This window comes from Rhinolophus hipposideros (assembly GCF_964194185.1).
Source record: "Rhinolophus hipposideros genome assembly, chromosome: 5".
Taxonomy (NCBI): domain Eukaryota; kingdom Metazoa; phylum Chordata; class Mammalia; order Chiroptera; family Rhinolophidae; genus Rhinolophus; species Rhinolophus hipposideros.
In genome coordinates, this window is record NC_138051.1 from 95,415,777 (window position 1) to 95,436,568 (window position 20,792).

Here is a 20,792-nt window from a genome sequence, read left to right on the forward strand (position 1 = left end):
TTGACATTATCATTTTGGTTGGGCATAGCCCCAGCCTTCCAGGAGCAGAACAAAACAATCTTCAGATTAAATCGAGCCCTAAATTATTCTGCCATCAATCCTGGTCAAACTGTAAAATTCGAATATTACCACCTGATTTCCATGAGGATTAAGCAAAACCACACAAATGGGAGTGCCTAGAACAGTGCCTTAAATAAACAGATGCTCAATAAGCATTCACGGTCCTTTCCTTGAAGACACATGATTAATTAAAAAAATAATAATAGTGGGCTTAAGAATTAGGTTTGAATTCTCACTGTATCGTTTGCTGGCCATGTCGCTTTGGAAAAATTATTTAACTCCATCTGTAAAATGGAAATCATACCACCCACCTCATAGAATTAATGTGAAAAGTCACTAAAGGATAATCTGTACAAAGTCATTCGACCCACAAAAGGCAGTTAATACATGCCCAATCCTCCTCCTTCAAGACAGTCTATTCAAAACTGTACCACAAGGGGCAGCCCCTCTGGCTCAGCCCCTCTGGCTCAGTTGGTTAGAGCACAAGCTCTTAACAAGGTTGCAGGTTCAGTTCCCACATGGGGTGGTGGGTTGCGCCCCCTGCAACTAAGATTGAAAAGGGCGACTGGACTTGGAGCTGAGCTGCGCCCTCCACAACTAGATTGAAGGACAACGACTTGGAGCTGATGGGCCCTGGAGAAACACACTGTTCGCCAATATTCCCCAAGTGAAAAAAAAAAAAAAAAGCTGTACCAAAAGTATAGACTCATGGGTCATTGAATTTAAAAATATCTATCACAATCCCTATCTTCTGGCAAGAGTTGCAGCAATACGGGACCCTGACACATGGGGTGGACACTCCGTTAACGTTTCCTGAGCTGAAATGCGTTACTATATCCAATATCAACTGGCTAACGGGGTAGCCTGGGCTAGCCAGGCGGGATTGGGGCTTTCTGCTACTCAGACGGGGCTCTTTCTACTATACTATGTGCTCTCCTCAGTGTAAATCATCGATTTACGGATAAAATTATATGCTTATTTGTGCTAGAGCAAATTAATTTAAGGGTCATAATAAAGTGTTACCATACCCTGAGCATTTCAAGTTTCTATGATTCAGGACATCATTAGTCTGTTAAAAATAAGTTTTACATAAAAGGTAGAAAACACACACTTTTTACACAGCTTAAATTCGGAGGAAAACAGGTTTCCCTTTGTTTACACAACTCTCCTAAGAAGCTTACCTATATTTATGATTTCCTAAGTGGAAAGTGTGTTGGACTGTTTTGGGAATAGTGAGACTCCTTAAGGCACAACCAATTCCAACTGTAGACAGCAAACTGGAGTGCAACAAACGGAGGGTCGGGGGAGGGGAAAAGCCACTGCACTCCCGTCCGAGTGCAGGCTTCCCACGCTTTAGTAAAACACTGTGTGCACTGAGCACACGCGCCGCTGCAGCCCCACGCCCGAAGCACCTGGCAGCCGCGGTGAGGCCGCCCACAGCCGCTGGACGACGACACGGAGAAGACGGGATTTTACACGTCTGCCAACTGCAGCCGCGGTGCTTTTACACCTGCGCTCACGCTCCGTCCGTGAAACCAGCAGCACAGGGAAAGAGCACGGCCAGCGCCGCGCCACCCGCCCCAGGCTGGCCCTGCCACCCGCGGCGCGCAGCCCTCAGCGACCAGGAGCACCGGGGGGTCCCGACGCTCCCCGGGGTCCTCCTCAGCCTCGGGGTCGCCGTGTCGCCCCACGACCCCGGCCGTCGGCCACAGCACCCGCGACCGCCCCTCCCCGCACACACCCGCGCGCCGCGCCCACGCCCCGCGCCGACCCCGCCGCGGCCGGTGAGTTTCCGGGACACGTGACTCGGGGGCGCCAACTCGCCGCCAACACGTTAAACACGGCTCGAGCCCACTTCTCGGGGCCCCGCCACCCCCCGGGAGGGGCCGCGCGTCGCAGGTTCGGCCGGAGCCGGGGAGCGCGTGGCGCCCGGCCGCGCGGCAGCTCTTACCCACTTGTCCAAGGGGACCTGCGCGAGGGAGCCGGTGCCCTGGAACAGGTCCAGGCTGAGCTGCTCCAGGCTCAGCTTCTCCTGCAGGAAGTGGCCCAGGTACCTCTGCAGGAGGTACCGGCAGGCCCTCTTCTTGATGGACTCTGAAAACGGCCACGGCATGACGACGGCCGGCGGGGCTGCGGGCGGCGGCGGCCCCGGCCTCGCGGCCCACGCTCCGGTTCCAGGCGGCGGCGGCGGCGAGGGCCCTGGCCGGCGTGCCCGGGCCGCGGAGGGGCCTAAGCCCGGGGGGGCCCCTCCATGCCTTCTCGGCACCGGGCGTCCCTCAGGACGACCCCATCTCCGCGCCGCGCCGCTCGCCCTAGGCCTGGCGGGGACAAGGGGCGGAGGAGGCGCGGGCGCCCCGGGCCCGGGGACTTCCGGAGGGGTCCTCGTCCGCACGGAGAGCGGGTACGAGAGCGCGCGGCGAGGCGACCGGGCCTGGGGCAGCGGCTGAGGCAGACACCTCCACCGCCGCCGCGACACGAATTTGTTGTCATCCGCAGGCGCGCTCCCGGCTCTGGGGACGCTCCGGCGCGTTCGCGAGCCCGGACTCCCCGCGCGCGCGGCCTGCGCTGGCGGAAGTGACGCCACACAGGGGCTGCAGGAGGCGGGACAAGGGCCGGAAGCAAGCAGTTCCGGCTCCGAGGGGGCGGGGCGAGGGCGGGGACGAGAGGAGGCGGCGCCGCAGGCCGGTTCCCGACGCCCCGGGAGGGAAGAGCAGGAGGACGCCGGGAGCGCGCAGGTGAGCGTCCGCGGGCCGGCGGTGCGCGGGAGGAGGACTGGCGGCGGCCGGGGGCCTCCGGGAGGGTGGGAGGGCGGGCGGGGTCCTCCCCGCGGGACCCGGCGCACTGGGCCGGGCCGGGAGCAGCGGCGGCAGAGGCGGCCCGGGGTGGGGCTGAGTTGGGGTCGGGGCGGGTCCGGCCTGGGCCGCCCGCTCGCCTGAGACCCAGACCCGGAGCCCCGCGCTGGGAGCGCCGCCGGCTCCCCGGGGGGGCTGCAGCCGCTCGGTCGCTTCCCGCCGCCCCCGAGCAGTGACCGGTGCCTGCGGTCCGCAAGTTCCTCGTCACCCGCCTCCGTCGGGTATTGTTTCCAAAGCTTCGTCCTCGCTGCTGTTGGGCGGCTGGCGGCCCCCCGAGCGCCTTCTTCCCCCTGCCGTGCTGCACCGGCGCCCGGGACCCAGGGTGCGCGGCGTCTGCGGGCACGACTGCCGCCTCTAATGAACGCTACGGCCTCGCGTCCGCTCCGAACCGGGCGAGGTCCGGGCGCCGTCCCTGCCCGTGGGGAGGCAGCCCCTGCGGACGCGAGCCGACCACGAGGCGTGTGCTGGCCCGGGAGCCACGTGCCCCGGTGCCGGTCGTGGTGCGGGCGCGCGTGGCCCGGATCCGGCCGCCCGGAGCCCCCACCGCTCGCGCTCAACCTTTGCCACGTGTCCGCGTGTTAACGCCAACCTCCCGGCCTTGTTTTGCAAGTTACGCGGTGCGAGCGCCCCGGGGACAAGCCTCCCTCGGCAGGGTCTTGATTCACACAGTTCAGTGGAGGGTAGTGATTCAGACGACCTGTTGACGGAGATTCTGTTCACAGGCTGATGACTCGCGAAGGCCGTACAAACACTAACCCAGCCCCAGCGACTGCAGGTGGCGAAAGCCAGGTGGGGAAAGCGGTGGGCGCCCGGCCCACCCACCTCCTCGCGTTAGAACCGGTGTGCTCTACAGTTGCATGCGTAGGTGCTTGGCTCGGTGCTGCCCCTCTTTTGTACGCCCGTCCCAAGCGGTCTCAGTGACTTCAAGTTCCTGGCTCTTCTTTCAGCAAATATTTGTTAAGGGTCCGTTAAACGAAAGTCTCTGCAACTGGTGAGGTTTCCGTCACAGGTAAAGAAGAATCAGGCAGAACCTTCAGGAGCTTATGTTCCGGAGTGAAAGGTCTGTTCCTTTAATCAGTAAGTATTCATTGCTTGCCTCCCTGAGCCAGGGACTGTCCTAAGTGCTGGGGACATAGATAGCACTGAAGTAATTAAGGCCCTGCCCTCCCAAAGTTTACTTTCTGTTGACGGCAAGGGAAACAAACAGTAATCACGTACATCATATGCCATGTGGTGATACGGGCCGTAGGAAAAATAAATAAAGCACTGGAGAGGAAAGAGATTTGTCACTTTTATGTAAAGCAACACGCGAAGGTCTCCCTTATTTAATAAGGTGACATTTTAGCAGAGACTTGGAGAACGCTGGGGAGCAAGGCACGTGAATACCTGGAATAGTTGTTTTCCAAGCAGGAGGAACGGCAAGTGCGAGGCTCTATGGCAAAAGCGTGCTTGCTGGGGTCAAGGACCTTCAGAAAGGAGTGAAGGGAATAGCAGAGGGAGTGAGGTGGAGTGCGGGTCAGGTCACCTAGGGCATTGTAGGCGATGATAACGACTTGGGCTTTTACCCTGGGTGAAGCAGTTTGAGGAGAGGTGACATAATCTGGCCTGTTTTTACAGGATCGTGCTAACTGCTGTGTTGAAATAGACTTGTGTGGGGTGGGAGAACCAAAGGAGAAAAGAAAACCAGTTAGAAGGACATTGCAATAATCTAGGCAAAAGAAGACAGTGGCTTGAGTTAGGGTGGTAGCAGTGCTGATGGTAAGAAGCAGTTGGATTCTGGATATAGAGGGTGCCAAAAACATTTATACACATTTTAAGAAAGGAAAAAGCTATTAAAATTGTGACAATATATACCAATACCAAAAGATGAATACAAGTCATGTGTATACATTTTTTTGGCACCCCCACTATTTGAAGATAGGAAGCCATGTCTGTGAATAGTAATTATAACACTTGCCATAGCAAGAATATAAACAAAGATGGGATCTCAGCTGGCAGAGAATTAGACTAGGTTTGGGAGGTTTGAACTGGACTTTTGAAGAATGGGTGCATATGTTTTGTTTTGGAATGTAAAATTACAAGTACATTCAGGCTTTTCATAGAATGCCTGAAATTTCAAATATAAGAAAAATATAAAAATTGGAAGATTTTATAACAGACGTACTCCCTTTAAAGTTAGGTGTGTTGCCTTGTACATTATGCTTTCTAAGAGAAATTCAGCATAAATGTTAAGGTGTAGGAACTGTTGTTATACCTTTCGCTCAAATAGGGTACAAACTCAGCCTAAATCGCAATGCTATTTTTGTGTTTTATCAAAGTACTATCACAAAATGTTAACAACGAGCATTAATTGAGGAAGATGGAGATAATCCCCGACCACTGTCAACTTTTTAAGAATTCTATAAAAAGATACCGAATGGGTCATTCTTCAGAATAATCCATGTTAACATGTGAAATAGAAGAAAAGCCGATGGGACGTCATTGGCCTTTTTTAAAAACTTGCACCTGATGTAACAGGAACATGATGTTTGGGCTCCCTCATCGCGTGCCTCTTGGAGTCATAAGGCAGCAGCTACAGCCATTCTACATAATGTAAAGAATCAAATGGCTGGAGTTTCGAGGTCAGCTCTTTCTTTTTTAAAGATATTTTTAAATATTTTTAGTGTGTAATAATTGACAGGTAATATTTCTTGAGCTTACCATGTGCCCAGCGCCATGCGAAACACTTCCTAGATGTTCACTCATTTAGTTCTCTCAGTATCCTTTTAAGGTAGATGCCATTGTTGGCTTCATCTTAGAGAGGAGAAACGTGTGACGGAGATTAAAATATCTTGCCTCGAGTTGCAGCAGAGTAACTAAGAAGCAGGACTGAGGTTCTGGCTCCATCAGTTTGCTCAAGAGCCCCTTAACAAGCACATACAGACCGCTTCTTGTTCATGTTGAGAGGATTTTGCAGACTTGATGTATGATACAATAAAAGTAACCATGATTAAGATATTGCCTTCTAGCCCTCAGCTGACTGTTGTTGTAATTCAGCTGGAAAAGCAAACTTTCTTTCAGAGTGAAAATTTGAAATCCGTACACTGCTCTTGTAATCTTTCAGGTCTGTTCTTTTGTCAGGCTGGTTCCTAAATTAATTATGCATGATGTTATATGGAGTCATTTTGGAAACTTTATACGGGATGATGCAATTTAGCAGAATAACTAATAGCAACTGTAAGGTATTACAATTTTTAAAGATGCTGGCAACAGAATATTGCTCAGAACCTGTTGGAAAGCCAATTTAGAGTTTAAATAGAAAGCAAGCAAAGAAGTTTTCTAGTTTATATCTGTTTAGATATTAATTTGTCTTGTGTTGGTTAGAATGTACTTTAAATTAAATATAGTACCAAATTCTCTATGTAACCTAGAGGACTGTATAGAAACAAAAACTTAATTCCTGGAATTTTTTTTAAGCATTCAATTTTTGAGTGTCTTTTCTTAGACTCTCATTTACAGTTTCTGGTTTTGAAGGAAAAGTTGTTTACAGGGTTATACTATTGCTGCTTATTTGCAGTTAAAAGGCTTCCCAAATTAACACTATCACCCTCAGCTCCCCCCTTAATCAACAAAAGTACAATACAGTTCTGTTGGCTAGATTTGTTACTGCTAGGTTGTGTGTTTGTGTCTCTGTCATTGTTGAAAGTGAGGTACAGGGTAGTTTTATAAATCAATATACAAATGGAAAAATGGGCTTTTTTATTAAATTACAAATACTTTATATTTGTAATATTACAAATGGTTCTGATTTAAATTTTTTTCAAAATAAACATAAGTCTCAGAGCTGTTGAAAACATCTGAAGTATTGTGTTACAGAAAATAAAGGTGAAACTAACTTTAGCATTGCCTAAATTCTAAATGTTGCGATTTATAATTAATCAACTTTCTTCATCTTTAATTTCAAAACCTTTGTTTAAAATGCAGATAAATTCAAACCTCTCATTTTATTTAAAACTGAAGGTACTAGTTATTTTAACTATCTTAATAGCCTGGCTTCCCTAAGAAGAAAAATGTTTCTGCTTTCTACACCTTCTACTTTCTAATATATCACATTTTTAAAGTTTTTTTTTGTCTTGTTGCAAACATAACACATTTTTTGCCATAAAAATATTAGAATATAAAAAAATTAAGAAGTAGAGAATAAAGGACTTAGAAATCACTATCCTGATAACCAGTTTCATGAGTGCTCCAAAAAACACTAACACAGCCCAGAAATCATACGAACAGATGGAGTAAGAGCTATCAATAATTACCTTCACTTTTAACAAAGGACAATATCATAACTGAAGTGGGAAGAGCTATAAAGACTCAGAAAAAGTCTTACTCGGTACTAACCTCCTACCCTTCTACCAGCTCCCATCTATGCCTGTTAATCTTGTACCCCCAGACCCAGTGCCTGGAATTTTCAGCTCTTTGAGTTAATTCCTTCTATTAAAACACTATTCCTTTTCCTTACTTTTCACTCAAATATTCCTTACTCAGATATTCCTGTCAGAGGCAAAGAAACCCTGGGGTGTGGAGGCATAACCTAAAGAGGACATGGTTTGAGACTTCCATTTCCTATACAATTCTAGGCGATTTTATATCGTACTCCATAATATTGTTACTATAACAGTGATGTGTATTTTCTAGGAATGTCTACCCTGTTTATCCTGTGGCTTTGTATGCCCCTTGTCACCAAGTTGAGTGCCACATCTTGAGAAGCAGAGAGTCAAAATGTTTTCTTACATTCAGTGAACGCCTGCTTTGTGCCAAACACTGTCCTGGTGACATAGATATTGCAGGCCCCCATTTGCAATGAAGTATTATAAGTACAGCAGTATCAGAGCAGAGATTCTACTAAGGAAGGTAGTGCTTATCTTGTCTTGAAATCAGGTACAGAATCCTGAAATCGATGTATATTATCTGAATTTTGAAGGATTAAAAGTCTGAAAGTAGTGTCAAACTACATTTTTTTAAAATTAAAAACATGGGTCTTATGCATAATAAGCACGTGTCAGAACTGTATTTAACTCATTAATGAAGGAACCCACAAGATAGTAAAGTTGATTCAAAGTAGTGTAGGAGAGACTAAAATCAGTGAAAGAAAAACTGATGTAGTAAGATGGCAAAATTAGCTCAAAATTAATGTTAATGGGGTTTCCACTCTGGCTAAGACAGAGTAACAGAGACCAGATTGACTCTTACCTGAGACAATAAAAAACAGGGGGCAAAAATACCTAAAATTGTTTTTAAGACTTTGGGCATCAGGCAATGAAGGACAGTGATCCCTGAGAAGCAAGATACAAATGAAGTGAAACTCTTACTCCAGTTTATTGTTTGGAGATCATTTCCAGGCTTGGCCCTGAGAGGAGAAACCGGTATAGCCTGACAGTCTCCTCGAATTGAGAATATAGGTCTAGGAGTCGATAGGCAGCTAGGAGAAGAAAGTACTGGAAAGTAGAGAGCTTCACAGAGAGTGAGAGCTGTGGCGAGATAGAGGGTAGCCCTCTAGCCTGCGACTCAGTATTGGTCAGCACATAGGGATGAGGAAAATTCCCAAGGCTGAGGAAAGAACTACCTAAAAGAAGTAGAGGAGTTTTCAGAGCTCCAACAAGACCAGGGATAGTTTCTGTTTCTATCTCCCATAATGGAAAACCTCGTAATTCTTAGGGCATCAAGTAGAGTACTCAGAAAGGTTTGCCTCTATGGTGGAACAAAATTAACCAGAGACTAAATGCAGCTTTGATACTGCATTTAAAAACCTAAAAGCAAGACTCAAAAGGATCGAGCTTTTTCCAGATAACTACATCCCAGGACAGTGCTCAGTAATATTTATAGGAATATTAAAATATCCAGCCCCATGCAAGGTAAAATTCACACTGTCTGGCATCCGATCAAAAATTACCAGACATACAAAGCCCATAATGAGGAGGAAAATCTGTCAATTAAAACTAATCCAGAAATAACACGATAAAATTTGTAGACAGTACGGTAAAACACTTATAACAGCTATTTCATATGTTTAAAAAAATTAGAGATTAAGTAGAGACCTGGAAAATATATTATTTTTAAAAAGGAGGGCTGCTTGTCCAGTGGCTCAGGCAGTTGGAGCGCCGTGCTCCTAATGCCCAAGGTTGCTGGTTTGTTTCCCACATGGGCCAGTGAGCTGCGCCCTCTACAGCTAAGGTTGTGAACAACAGCTCTCCCTGGAGCTGGGCTGCTGTTAGAAGCCGGAGGTTGGCGTATGCTGCCATGAGCGGCCGGTGGCAGCATGAGTGGCCAGCAGTGGGCTCCTGTGAGTGGCTGGCCAGCCATCAACTGTCTCAGCCAGGGAGGGAGAGCGCAAGGCTCATAATACCAGCTTGGGCCAGGGAGCTGTGTCCTATACAACTAGGCTGAGAAACAATGGCTTGAACCAGAGTGGGGGGTGGAGGTGGAAAAAAGCAGGGAGGGGAAGACCCAAGTAGAAGAGATTAGATACTGCAGAAGAAAAGATTAATGAACCTGAAGACATAGAAATAGAAACTATTCAAAGTGAAACACAAAGGGAAAAGAGACTGAAAAAATGAACAAAGCTATGATGGATGGGACAACTTCCCTTGGACTACTTCATGCAACTGGAGTCCCCAAAGAGAGGAAGGACAGATAAATGTCTGAAGAAGTAATGTCCAAAATTTTTCAAAATGTGTTGAAAACTATAAATCCACAGGTGCAAATGGTTCAGTGAACCCCAAGCAAAAGAAACATGAAGAAAACTATACCAAGAGAAACAAAGATAACATTGACATCAGATATCTCATGGGAAACAATGCAATCAAGATGAAATAGAGAAACATCTTTAAAATCTTGAAAGGGAAAGAAATACCTATCAACCTAGGAGTCTATACCCAGCAAAACTACCTTTTCAGTAATGAAGGTGAAAGGAAGACTCATTCACATATAGAAAAACTGATGGAATTTAACAACATCAAACCTGTACTACAGGAAACTTAAATCCATCAGGCAGAAGGAAAATGATTCAGATCATAGATGCAGATGTAGAAAGTACTGGAAAGTACACAAAGGAATGAGGGGCACCAGAAATATTAGGTTGGTGCAAAAGTAATTGCAGTTTCCAAGGTTAAAAACAATTGCAAAAACTGCAATTACTTTTGCACCAACCTAATTGTAACAATATGGCTAAATATAAAATACTTTTTTTCTTATTATCTAAATCTCTGAAAAATGATTGACTGTATGAAGAAAAATAACCTGTATTATGAAGTTTCTAACATGTGGAAGTAAAATGTGTGACAAAAATAGCACAGACTATTTATAGCATGCTCTTGCTACTGTGTTTCCCCAAAAATAAGACCTAGCTGGACCATCAACTCTAATGCGTCTTTTGGAGCAAAATTTAATATAAGACCCCATATTATATTATGTTATGTTATATATTACACCGGGTCTTATATTAAAATAAGACCAACCAGGTCTTATATTAATTTTTGCTCCAAAAGACACATTAGAGCTGATGGTCTGGCTAGGTCTTATTTTCGGAGAAACATGGTAGTTTCTTCGAGTATATGGTAAGTGCTATGTCACTTGAGGTAGAGTAATAAATTAAAGGTGTATACTATAAACTCTAAAGCAACCGCCATAAACACAACAAAGGGTTATAGTTAATAAGGCACCAAAGAATGTAAACTAGAATCCTAAAAAGTGGTTAGTCCGAAAGTAAGCAGAAAAACAAGGAAAAGGGAATAAAGTTCAGATGGGACAAATAGAAAACAAATATCAAGGTAGATAGTAACCGTATTAATCGATCACAGTAATCATGTTAAATGTAAATAGTCTAAACATCCCAATTAAAAGGTAAAGATCATGGCCAGCCTGGTGGCTCAGGCGGTTAGAGCTCCATGCTCCTAACTCGGAAGGCTTCTGGTTCGATTCCCACATGGGTCAGTGGGCTCTCAACCACAAGGTTGCCAGTTCGACTCCCGCAAGGGATGGTGGACTCCGCCTCCCTGCAGCTAGCAATGGCAACAGGATCTGGAGCTGAGCTGCGCCCTCCACAGCTAAGATTGAAAGGACAACAACTTGACTTGGAAAAAAGTCCTGGAGGTACACACTGTTCCCCAATAAAGTCCTGTTCCCCTTCCCCAATAAAATCTTTTTTAAAAAAAAGGTAAAGATCATCAGATTGGATAAAAAAGCAGAACCAAATAATATCCTGCCTACAAGAAACCCACTATAAATATAAAGACATTGCTATTCCCATTCTTGAAAGCTTAAAACAGCTTATTTTATCAATTAAAATTCCCCTGTGTAGGTATCAGCACCCTGTCAAATTGGGGTAGCTCTACCCATTACTGCCTTAACAATTACCATATATTAGACTAGCTAGGCTAGTCTTTCTATTCTTCCCACACCCTGTATGGACTGGTGCTTATGCTTTATCTCCTGTAAAGAAGCTGTCACAACTCTCAAGTCCTTTAGCTTATCTATAACGCCTCATTTGTGTTCATTCAAGACCAATTTTGAGATCTGTTCCATGAGCCAAGCCTCGTTATAACCAACCATTATATCATAGATCTTGGAGTGTCAGAGCTCTCAAGAACAGTAACGGATTTCCCATCCATTCCCTGTTTTATAGATGAGAAAAACATGAGTCCAATGAGGTTACGTAGCCAGCCTAAGTTCATAGAAGTGTAGTGGTAAGTTTGTAGTAGGACCACGATATATCGTTGTTTTCTCTGATTATGTGCCCTTCACAATTGAATACATTTTGTAAGTTATAATTATGATGTGTGTGCATGGAGTTAATACTTATTACCTCTTTCATGTACTTGTCGTATCTCCCAAATTAGGCTCTATGCGACCAGTCAACATTTTCAATTAGTATTGTAATGCTTACAAAAATGCTGGATATGTAGATACACAGTGGATTATGATATTTGATTAATAAACTTAGACTCTAAATAGACAAGGTTGCTAAATATAAGAATAGTAATTCATTAGTTTTTGCCATTTGAAATAATGATGATTAATTCCCCTCCATGGAGTAGCTAAGATTCAAAATAGATTTTCTAACACATAGTTCCAAACTTTCCTAGTCCTATATACGTAAATTTAATTCAGTTACCTTCACGTCTATTTTTTCAACCATAATATAAACTCAGTTCATTATTATCCACAAATATTCGCAAAGGTCTAGACATACGCTGTCTATTATAGTAGCCACTAGGTATTTAAATGTAAATGAATGAAAATTAAATGTGAAATTCAGTTCCTCAGTCACTCTATCCAAACTTCAATTGCTTAGTAGCCATATGTGCCTAGAAGCTACTCTATTGGACAGCACAGTTAAAGAACATTTGTATCATCACAGAAAGTTCTGTTGGTCTAGAATTTCTTCTAAGTTGTTTGCCTACAGAAGGGAAACCACGCATATTTTCAGAATTCGTATTGATGAGTCAGACATTCTGATAACCGGACAGCAGCTGTTATGTGTTGCTAGTAATTCTGGTCGTGCTCCTTTCACTGCAGCGGGCATGTATTTCCTCATCCTCAGGGCGGGCCTCCACAGTGAGGTCCACAATATAATCCGCCGAGCAGTCAGAAGAAAGTCGGTTAGCATTTCATATTTTACCTTCTGTTTAATTTTCTATGTATGTTTTCACAGTTTAATTGTAGTAGAATCTATATAAACGTACATATAATGAGGTATCTGCTCAAAATATTTTTAGTTAATTGAGATGCATAATCAAAAAAGGAGAAACCAAGTGCCCTATGGGTGAGGCTCCCCCAGTTGGTCTCTGCTTTGCCTCTGTACCCCGTCATAACCATGTTTTTTTGGTTCTGTGTCCAAACTCCTCAAGAGAGGACCTACTCAGACAGGCCAGTTCCCAATCAGAATCTTGTCGTTGGACCAAGCTCTTCATTTAGGATAATTCGAAATGGTGCCTTTAATTGAAATACCCATCCCCAGTACATTGTGCTATGATGATAGTGCTCGAGTTACAGGGTACAAAGCATGAAACCTACAATGCCCTCTCCCCAAAGCTGTCCATGTTCTAATCCCCAGAAACTGACCACGTTACCTTATACGATAAAAGGAATTTCGCAGGTCTGATTAAGTTAAGGACCTTGAAAGGAGTAGGGATTGTCTGGGAAGGCCCAATGTAATCACAAGTGTCCTCATAAAAGAAGTACAGGTGTCCAGAGTCAGAAAGAGGAGATGTGAGCGCAGAACCAGAGGTTGGAGTGATGTGCTTTGAAGGTGGAGGAATGGACCATAAGCCAAGGAATGCGGGTCGCCTCTAGAAGCTAGAAAAGGCAAGGAAACAAATTCTCCCCTGAAGCCCCAGAAGGAACTCAGCCCTGCTGACACCTGATTTTGGATTTCTCACCTCCAGAATTGTAAGAAAATAAATTTGTGTTGTATTAAGCCACTAAGTTTGTTATAATTTGTTACAGCTACAATACGAAACTAATAAACACATATTGATGTTCAAATTCTACAAAACCTTTATGAGCACTTTCTATAGGACAGGCACAAAAGTATCAGGGTTCTGTATTTCCAACCTCTTCTCTAAAGCTGTTAAAGAGCTAAATCTTTGCTTTTTCGTTTCTGGTAGTCTCCTAAATCAGTTAGGATGCTTTCAGTTGCCAGTAAAATAATGGGACTATATTGGCTCCAATAACTGAAAAGTGCAAAGCAGGGGCAGCCATCAGGTCTCTGGCTCCATTTCTCAGGGACTTGCTTGGTTCTGTACTTTTCCCATTGTCAGCATCATCCTTGCGCTAGTCCCCCATCTCAGGATGTTGGCTGGGGACACCTGGGGCTCTGTACTCTTCTGGTAAAAGTGACTGGGAAGAAGTTGGTCAGCTCAGGACAGTCTGTAACTGAGGTCAGGGTCAGTCTCACCCAGATTGCTTGCTTACTTTACTCATTAGGAGAAGGGGGCGTTACGACTCCCCTTGGAAAACCTGGGTGCTATTAGGAAAGGATATTGATAAATAAGACCCTGAGACAGCCAACAGAAGAGAAATTGTTATAGTGCTTTACAACAATAAGAGCTTAAAATGTTATCAACTTGTGTAGTGCTTCAATAGTAAAGTCTATCATTTTTTATTTATATGTATCATTATCAAAGGTTCTTAATGTCTGCTATTTTATATGTCATTCAGAGATATTTTAGAAAACATCTTCTAGATGTTCAGTCTTAGAAAAGGGGTCTTTCTCATTTTTGCCCTTTGGTGCTGAATATTACACAGCAGCTTGATGACCGACTTTTCTGACCTGGGAGGATTTCTCCATTCTAGTATTGGGTTCTTCATCTTTCTCCATCATTAAGGTCCTAATTGCAATGAATTAGACTCTTGCTTTAAAAACTGTATGTATTGTCAGTCTGCCTCATATAAACATCTTTTTCATGTAATGATTTTTTTTTCCAGTGGGCCTCAGATTAATGATTATTACTTGTGACACCCCTAATTGAGGTACTTGATCACTTAAGTCAAAAAAAGATGTTTGGTATCCATGATATTAAGAGATTTATAGTGAACAGTCACATTTCAAAGTCTTCAGACTGACTTCATAAAAAATAAAAATGGGTTCGTTTTTTATACATAAAACCAAGTATACAGGAGTATGATTATTTTTAGAGTAAGGTAGAAATTTTTAGAAAATCAAATATTTTCACATTCGTATGTAGTAAATCGATGTTAGATTTCAGTTATCTAACAAATTGCACCAGCAATAATTGGTAAATTAACTTGTTAGGAGTAACTAATTCTGTAAAGTGCTGTGGGAAGCTAGATAAATGATCTTTAAAACATCATTAGTTGAACAAGGACTGGAAGAATACATTTGTACGTTTGCTATGTAATTTTTTAAAATAGCTTTACATAGTTTATCATAAATTGCTTTTAGCAAACAGTTTTGACTTTCGTAATGTGCAAGTGACATGCAGCTGTGGGAACTCTAGCTCCTGATGATTTTTGCTGGTAATTTAGAGTGACTGTATAGTAGAATCACCCAGAAGCTCTCAAAAATCTCCCAGAGATTTCTGATTCGGTTTCTCTAATGATGTCCTCTAAGTGGCTGAGGACATCATTCTTTGCCTCTCAAATTGGCAAATATTAAAAAGTATTGGAGAGTGTGGTGGGAAAGAGCACAGTCCCTCATATTCTATTGGGGGAGTTTAAATCCTACAGGCTGTTTTGAAGGGTGAATCTGTGGTATCTATTGAAAGTTCAGATGAGCATGTATTTTGACTCAGCAATTCCAGTTCTAAATATCTATCCTAGAAAAATAATTTTATATTTAAAAAGTAGGATGTACTAAGATTTTTACTGAGGCATTGTTTGAAATAGCTAAAAACTAACATTCTCAATTCTTATCAGCATGGGAATTAACCTTTTGGGGAGAAGTGGAGAACAGAGATCTTTTTTTTTTTTTTAAATCTATAAATATCTATAATTTTGCTGTGAAAAACTTCTGGAAATGTGGGCCGGCCCGGTGGCTCAGGCTGTTGGAGCTCCGTGCTCCTAACTCGGAAGGCTGCCAGTTCAATTCCCACATGGGCCAGTGGGCTCTCAACCACCAGGTTGCCAGGTTCGATTTCCCACAAGGGATGGTGGGCTGCGCCCCCTGCAACTAATGATTGAACACGGCACCTTGAGTTGAGCTGCAGCCGAGCTCCCGGGTGGCTCAATTGGTTGGTGGCTCAGTTGGTTGGAGCGTGTCCTCTCAACCACAAGGTTGCTGGTTCGACTCCCACAAGGGATGGTGGGCTGCGCCCCCTGCAACTAGAAATGGCAACTAGAAACGGCAACTGGACCTGGAGCTGAGCTGCGCCCTCCACAACTAAGACTGAAAGGAGAACAACTTCAAGCTGAATGGTGCCCTCCACAACTAAGATTTGAAAGGACAACATCTTGGAAAATATCCTAGAAAAATACACACTGTTCCTCAATAAAGTCCTGTTCCTCTTCCCTAATAAAATCTTTTAAAAAAAAACAACAAAGTACTGGAAATGGTTTTAGACAATATTTTCCCTAAAAGTGTCTGCTAGCTAATGTTTCTTACAAAGTAGAAGATGCCAGAGGTAGCTGCTTTTAATGAAACACTGACACTGGGAATGTCTGTGAGCAAGTTTTCTGTCTCCTTTTTTGCAGAATGGAAACGGACTGCAATCCCATGGAGCTAAGCGGTATGTCAGGATTTGAAGAAGATGCCGAGCTCAATGGTTTTGAAGGAACTGACATGAAAGACATGAAGCTAGAAGCGGAAGCAGTTGTAAATGATGTTCTCTTTGCTGTGAACATCATGTTTGTCTCAAAAACCCTGCGCTGTGCGGACGACGTGGCCTACATCAACGTGGAGACCAGAGAGAGGAACAGATACTGCCTGGAGCTCACTGAAGCAGGGCTCAGGGTAAGTCCCTCTGCTGTCCTGAAAGAAATGTATTCATATCGTCACCACTTATCAGAAAGAGGCTGGGGCGTAGGAAAGAGTGGTAAATGAGAACTCAGCACTCAGTAGCTTCCAAGATATTTTTAAGGAAAACGTTTTTTCTAGGAATTTTTAATAAACCTAAAGTCTTTCAGTCAACATGGGGAAATGGGATTTTTTAAAAAAAAGAGAAAAACATTTGATTTGCAGAGTGTTACTTTGTCCTAATCATTGCCCCCAAAATTAATTTATTTCTTATCTATAGCTAAATATGTCCACCAAAATTATGCATTGTCTACGTTGGCTGGGTTTTGCAATCGTTGTAGTGAGAGGATCTTTTTCCGCCTCTTACAATAAATATCTCTTCTATAAAACAACATGCTTGACTCCACTGTTCTCTAGCTGATAGATCAGAATGAAGTCACAGCAGACAATTGTGCCTCCAAATTTCCAAGACTGTCCTGTTGGCTCTTTACTACATGCGAGCTTTTCTAGGCATAGTGACTTCCTTCCATCCTTGAAACCGGAATCCTGAGTTAAGAATAGTAGAAAGCATCAGCCGAGATCAACTTTTCATTAAAAAAAAACAAAGCAAAAAAAAACTTACTATTATAAAAATTTTGGCCTGCTGAACAAAGGAGTAGTCATTAGAAACTCCAAATTTTAGTTTTAACTTTAATAATTAATTAATATTCAATCTTGGTCAAAGACCTCTGACATTTCTGTTTCTCTATATGTTGAGAGCAGTTCCCTCAAAAGTGGCACGGTATCATATGATAAGGCAGAAGGCAAGGCCTAAGGAAGTGCGAATGTCATATAATAAATGTTACGTTCAACGACCACATGAACATCTCCATTTCGCTACGTTCAGTTTCCTTAGGACGAGTATGACTCACGTGTTTCGTGTGTGCCTTGTCAGAGGATTACTTACACAGAAGCAAATGTAAGGCTGCGTCTTCATGCTCTCAGTTTCCTCACGGCGGCCATGGAGATGGCTGCTTTAGCTTTGAGAGTAAGACTGACTTGACTAATTTTTGTGTACGCCTTCCCAAACCCCAGAATCTGTATTTGAAGCTTTTAGTCATTAGAGTGGATCTTAAATAGGCAAAGTAAAAGTACAAAAGACCCCAGGTAAATTAATTCTATCTTACATCGATTAATTCCAATAATACATTATCTGTTAATTCTAAGGTGGCTGTGATGAGGTTCGGAAGGGTTCTGATCAGTCACAAGTCTTACGTGTGAATTTGAGTGATCTTGGGTGAGTCCATCGAGTCCCTGGTTCTTTACCTATAACCTGGAGATTAAAAAAGAAAAACGAAAAACTAAAAAGGGTTGGGGGTGATTATATGAATAAAGTAAGCAAAAAGATCTAGGTCAGTTATAAAACCTGGCATGTAGGTAGTAAAAGGTTTGTTTTTCCAGCCTTGATATTTATTAACATTCACTGAGCAACTATCCTGTCAGGAAGTGGAATTGAAACCATGAATAAGACATGATCCCTGTCCACTAGGAAGGCGACAGTCTCACAGGAATAAGAGAGGGGCGAGCAGAACTGTAATACAGTCGTCCTGCTTGTCCAGTTTCGCTTTCCACAGTTTCAGTTACCTGGAGCCAACCATGGTCTGAAAATGTTAAGTGGAAAATTCCAGAAATAAACCATTTGTATGTTTCCAAATGCATGCCTTCCTGAGTAGCGTTGATGAAATCTTAGGCTGTCTTGCTCCGTGCTGCCCAGAACATGAATCACCCCTTTGGATCCCTGCTGTACACTACTCACCCGTTAGTCAGTTCCCTCTTGGTTATCAGAGAGACCACATTCACATAACTGTTATTACAGGGTATTGTTATCAGTGTTCTATCCTGTTATTGGTGATCGTTAACCTCTTAGTAATTTATAAATTAAACTTTCTCAGAGGTATGTATATATAGGAAAAAACAGTATATACAGGGTTCGGTACTCTCCTTGGTTTCAGGCAACCACTGAGGGTCTCGGAACATGTCCCCTGCTGATAAGGAGGACAACTGTACATTGTAGAAAGTGCTGCGATGCCGCGTGGTTCTGAAGAGGTGTGACTCATCAGCCTTCCGTGTCTGCCTCTGCTTTTCATTAAAGCAGTAACAACAACACTTCCATTTCTAACTTGCATTTTCTGTGACTTGAATAGATGTCATAAAAATGTTGTGTTTATATGGGGAATTCACAAGCTTTAGTCAAGTCAACAAAAACTAAATCAATTTTGCCCTACTCTGTACTGGTGAACCATGTCTCATAATCTTGGCAGACAGAAAAGGTTTAGTTGCGTTTAAAAAAACAAAAAAACACACAGAATAACGTTCCCTGTTATCTCACCGCTCTGTTAGATAAGTATTGTATTAGTCATATGAAAGTGGCCTTTCAGATAACTAATTATAAAGCAGGATTAAAGCTATAAACAATTTCTAGAATTCTTTATAAAAACAGTCCAAATCAAGTACATAGTGATAAAAATACGGACTAATAATACATTATCTGTTAAAGTGCCTTTATATAGTAGACGCTCAGTGTATGTGGAATTAAATTGAAGCATGTTTTAGACGATGAAAAGGAAACACTGTTTTTGTGTAGTTTTTTAAATTCTTTCACTATCTTACATTCCTTTTAGGACTAGGAGAGGTAAATCAAACCATTTAAATTTTGAGAAAAAAATTATAAAGGCAGCATTTTGCAGGTGTTATTCCCATATGTTATAAATTGCTGAAGTATTAATGATATTAAAAATATGAATATTCTAGCTATTGATTGAAAAACAGTTCCATTAAAGAATGACCTATATAAATAATTGGTTTTTGCTTTCTACACCAAGGTGAAATCTAATTATTGAATTCACTGTGGAATTTCTCTTGCAGGTGGTAGGTTATGCTTTTGACCAGGTGGATGATCATTTACAGACTCCCTACCATGAAACAGTCTACTCCCTGTTGGATACTGTCAGCCCTGCCTACCGGGAAGCCTTTGGAAACGCACTCCTTCAAAGATTGGAAGCTTTGAAAAGGGATGGACAGTCATGACTAAGCTTTTTCCTTAGAGGGGGCGGCTGCTGGTACAGAATGTTGACATAAAGCTAGAAATTCTTGCGTATGGTCATAGTAGAAAATGCATATTTGGTTTTATGTCTTTATCATTTCTTGCTTCAAATTTAGGCTTTTGACTCAGAACAATGAATTGTCTTTCTTAGTTTCTGATTCATGAAGAAAATCCTGAAGCCATTGCTGGGATACCATCTTAGGACATTTAGATTTCTTCATATAGTATCTTTGCATTTCAAAACCAAATCGGTATTTCCTTGTGTCATTACAGGGCTTTGATGCTGCCAGCACTCTCTATTACATAGAAAATTCAGGATTTGCACAGTAATTAGGAGTTAAAATCACCTAACTGCAAACTTTGGTTCAGCTTGGACTGACTTTGCAGTAAACGTTTTGGTACTAGCCTTACTGGAAACAAATAATTAGCGACTAGTCTCCCTGGCACAAATTTTGAAATTCACTATTTCAGTTAATCTATTTATATTATTAATATGGACTGATAAAGATGAATTAATTATATATTGCTTAGCTAGTATTAAATGAAAAACAGGGACTGAAATAGTTCTGCAGGTATTACTTGTTTGCAACAGCCAGCCAACTGAGAGGATAAACCGTTAGCAAATGAATGTAATAATTACTTGTTTCCGAGGTATTTAAGCACATAAGCAAATACAGGAACAGGCTCCATTCTTTTTCTTAACAAAAAGCATCTTCAGTGTGTGGGATTTAAATGAAAGAAGACTCTGATTTCCTAAAAAACAATATTTTGGCCTGTGTTGATTCTTATTATGAATGTTTGTTTACACGATGTACAGTATATATTCGGAAAGTATTTTTGCTTCAGCGTTTACTTTCTACAGTGTAGTGCTTTCGTACTCCCACAGCTCCCCTCTTCCCCTAACAGATGTACAGTGTTCCATCTCAATGCTAAATCTACAATGTAATATGAGTGCACTGTATGGGTTTGAAACCAAAGGATGAATGAAGCATTCAGAGACTTAATATTTGAAAAAGGGAGAATCTGCATTTTATATTTTATTACAGGTACTAATATTTATAAACTTAATAAACTATATTATGCTGCTACATGTTTTCAAGTACGTGTTGAATAATGCTTGGGGAGGTTGTGGGTTTTTTTAAATAATAGTCTAAAGCAGCAGCCATAGGAATGTTGAACTAAAATTCTGCATCTGGAACCCACCTTGATAAATCTGTCATTGGAGGCTTTTTTTATCATTAAATAATAGGTACTTTTAGGCTCTGAAGATCATGTAGACCAGAGCAGATTAAAATTCAGTTTGGGTCACTTCATTGTCAAACATCATCGAAATGCTTTCGCGATATTGGGT

The 20,792-nt window shown here is 42.6% G+C and overlaps 2 protein-coding genes across 9 annotated transcripts in view; one reads left to right on the forward strand and one right to left on the reverse strand.

Moving 5' to 3' along the window:
* Positions 1-2,536, reverse strand: part of ATG2B (autophagy related 2B) — a 64,767-nt gene extending 62,231 nt beyond the window's left edge. For 4 of the 5 annotated variants that reach the window (XM_081048569.1, XM_081048566.1, XM_081048568.1 and 1 more), the window contains exon 1: positions 2,012-2,318. In XM_081048569.1, coding sequence (XP_080904695.1) covers positions 2,012-2,173 — 162 coding nt within the window. In that variant the 5' untranslated portion in view covers positions 2,174-2,318. Of the gene's footprint in view, positions 1-2,011 lie in introns of all 5 variants that reach the window. The other variant, XM_081048570.1, reaches the window with a different exon arrangement.
* Positions 1,822-20,529, forward strand: GSKIP (GSK3B interacting protein). Of its 4 annotated transcripts, none has more exons than XM_081048574.1 (4): positions 2,752-2,795; positions 3,860-3,989; positions 16,098-16,356; positions 19,264-20,529. In XM_081048574.1, the coding sequence occupies exons 3-4, from the start codon at positions 16,099-16,101 to the stop codon at positions 19,423-19,425; spliced, it is 420 nt and encodes a 139-aa protein (XP_080904700.1). In that variant the 5' UTR covers positions 2,752-2,795; positions 3,860-3,989; position 16,098; the 3' UTR covers positions 19,426-20,529. The 4 variants fall into 4 exon arrangements, with proteins under 4 accessions (XP_080904699.1, XP_080904698.1, XP_080904700.1 ...); XM_081048571.1 differs by having other exon boundaries at positions 3,860-3,972; XM_081048573.1 differs by lacking the exons at positions 2,752-2,795; positions 3,860-3,989 and adding an exon at positions 1,822-1,844.
* The last annotated feature ends 263 nt before the right edge of the window (positions 20,530-20,792 follow it).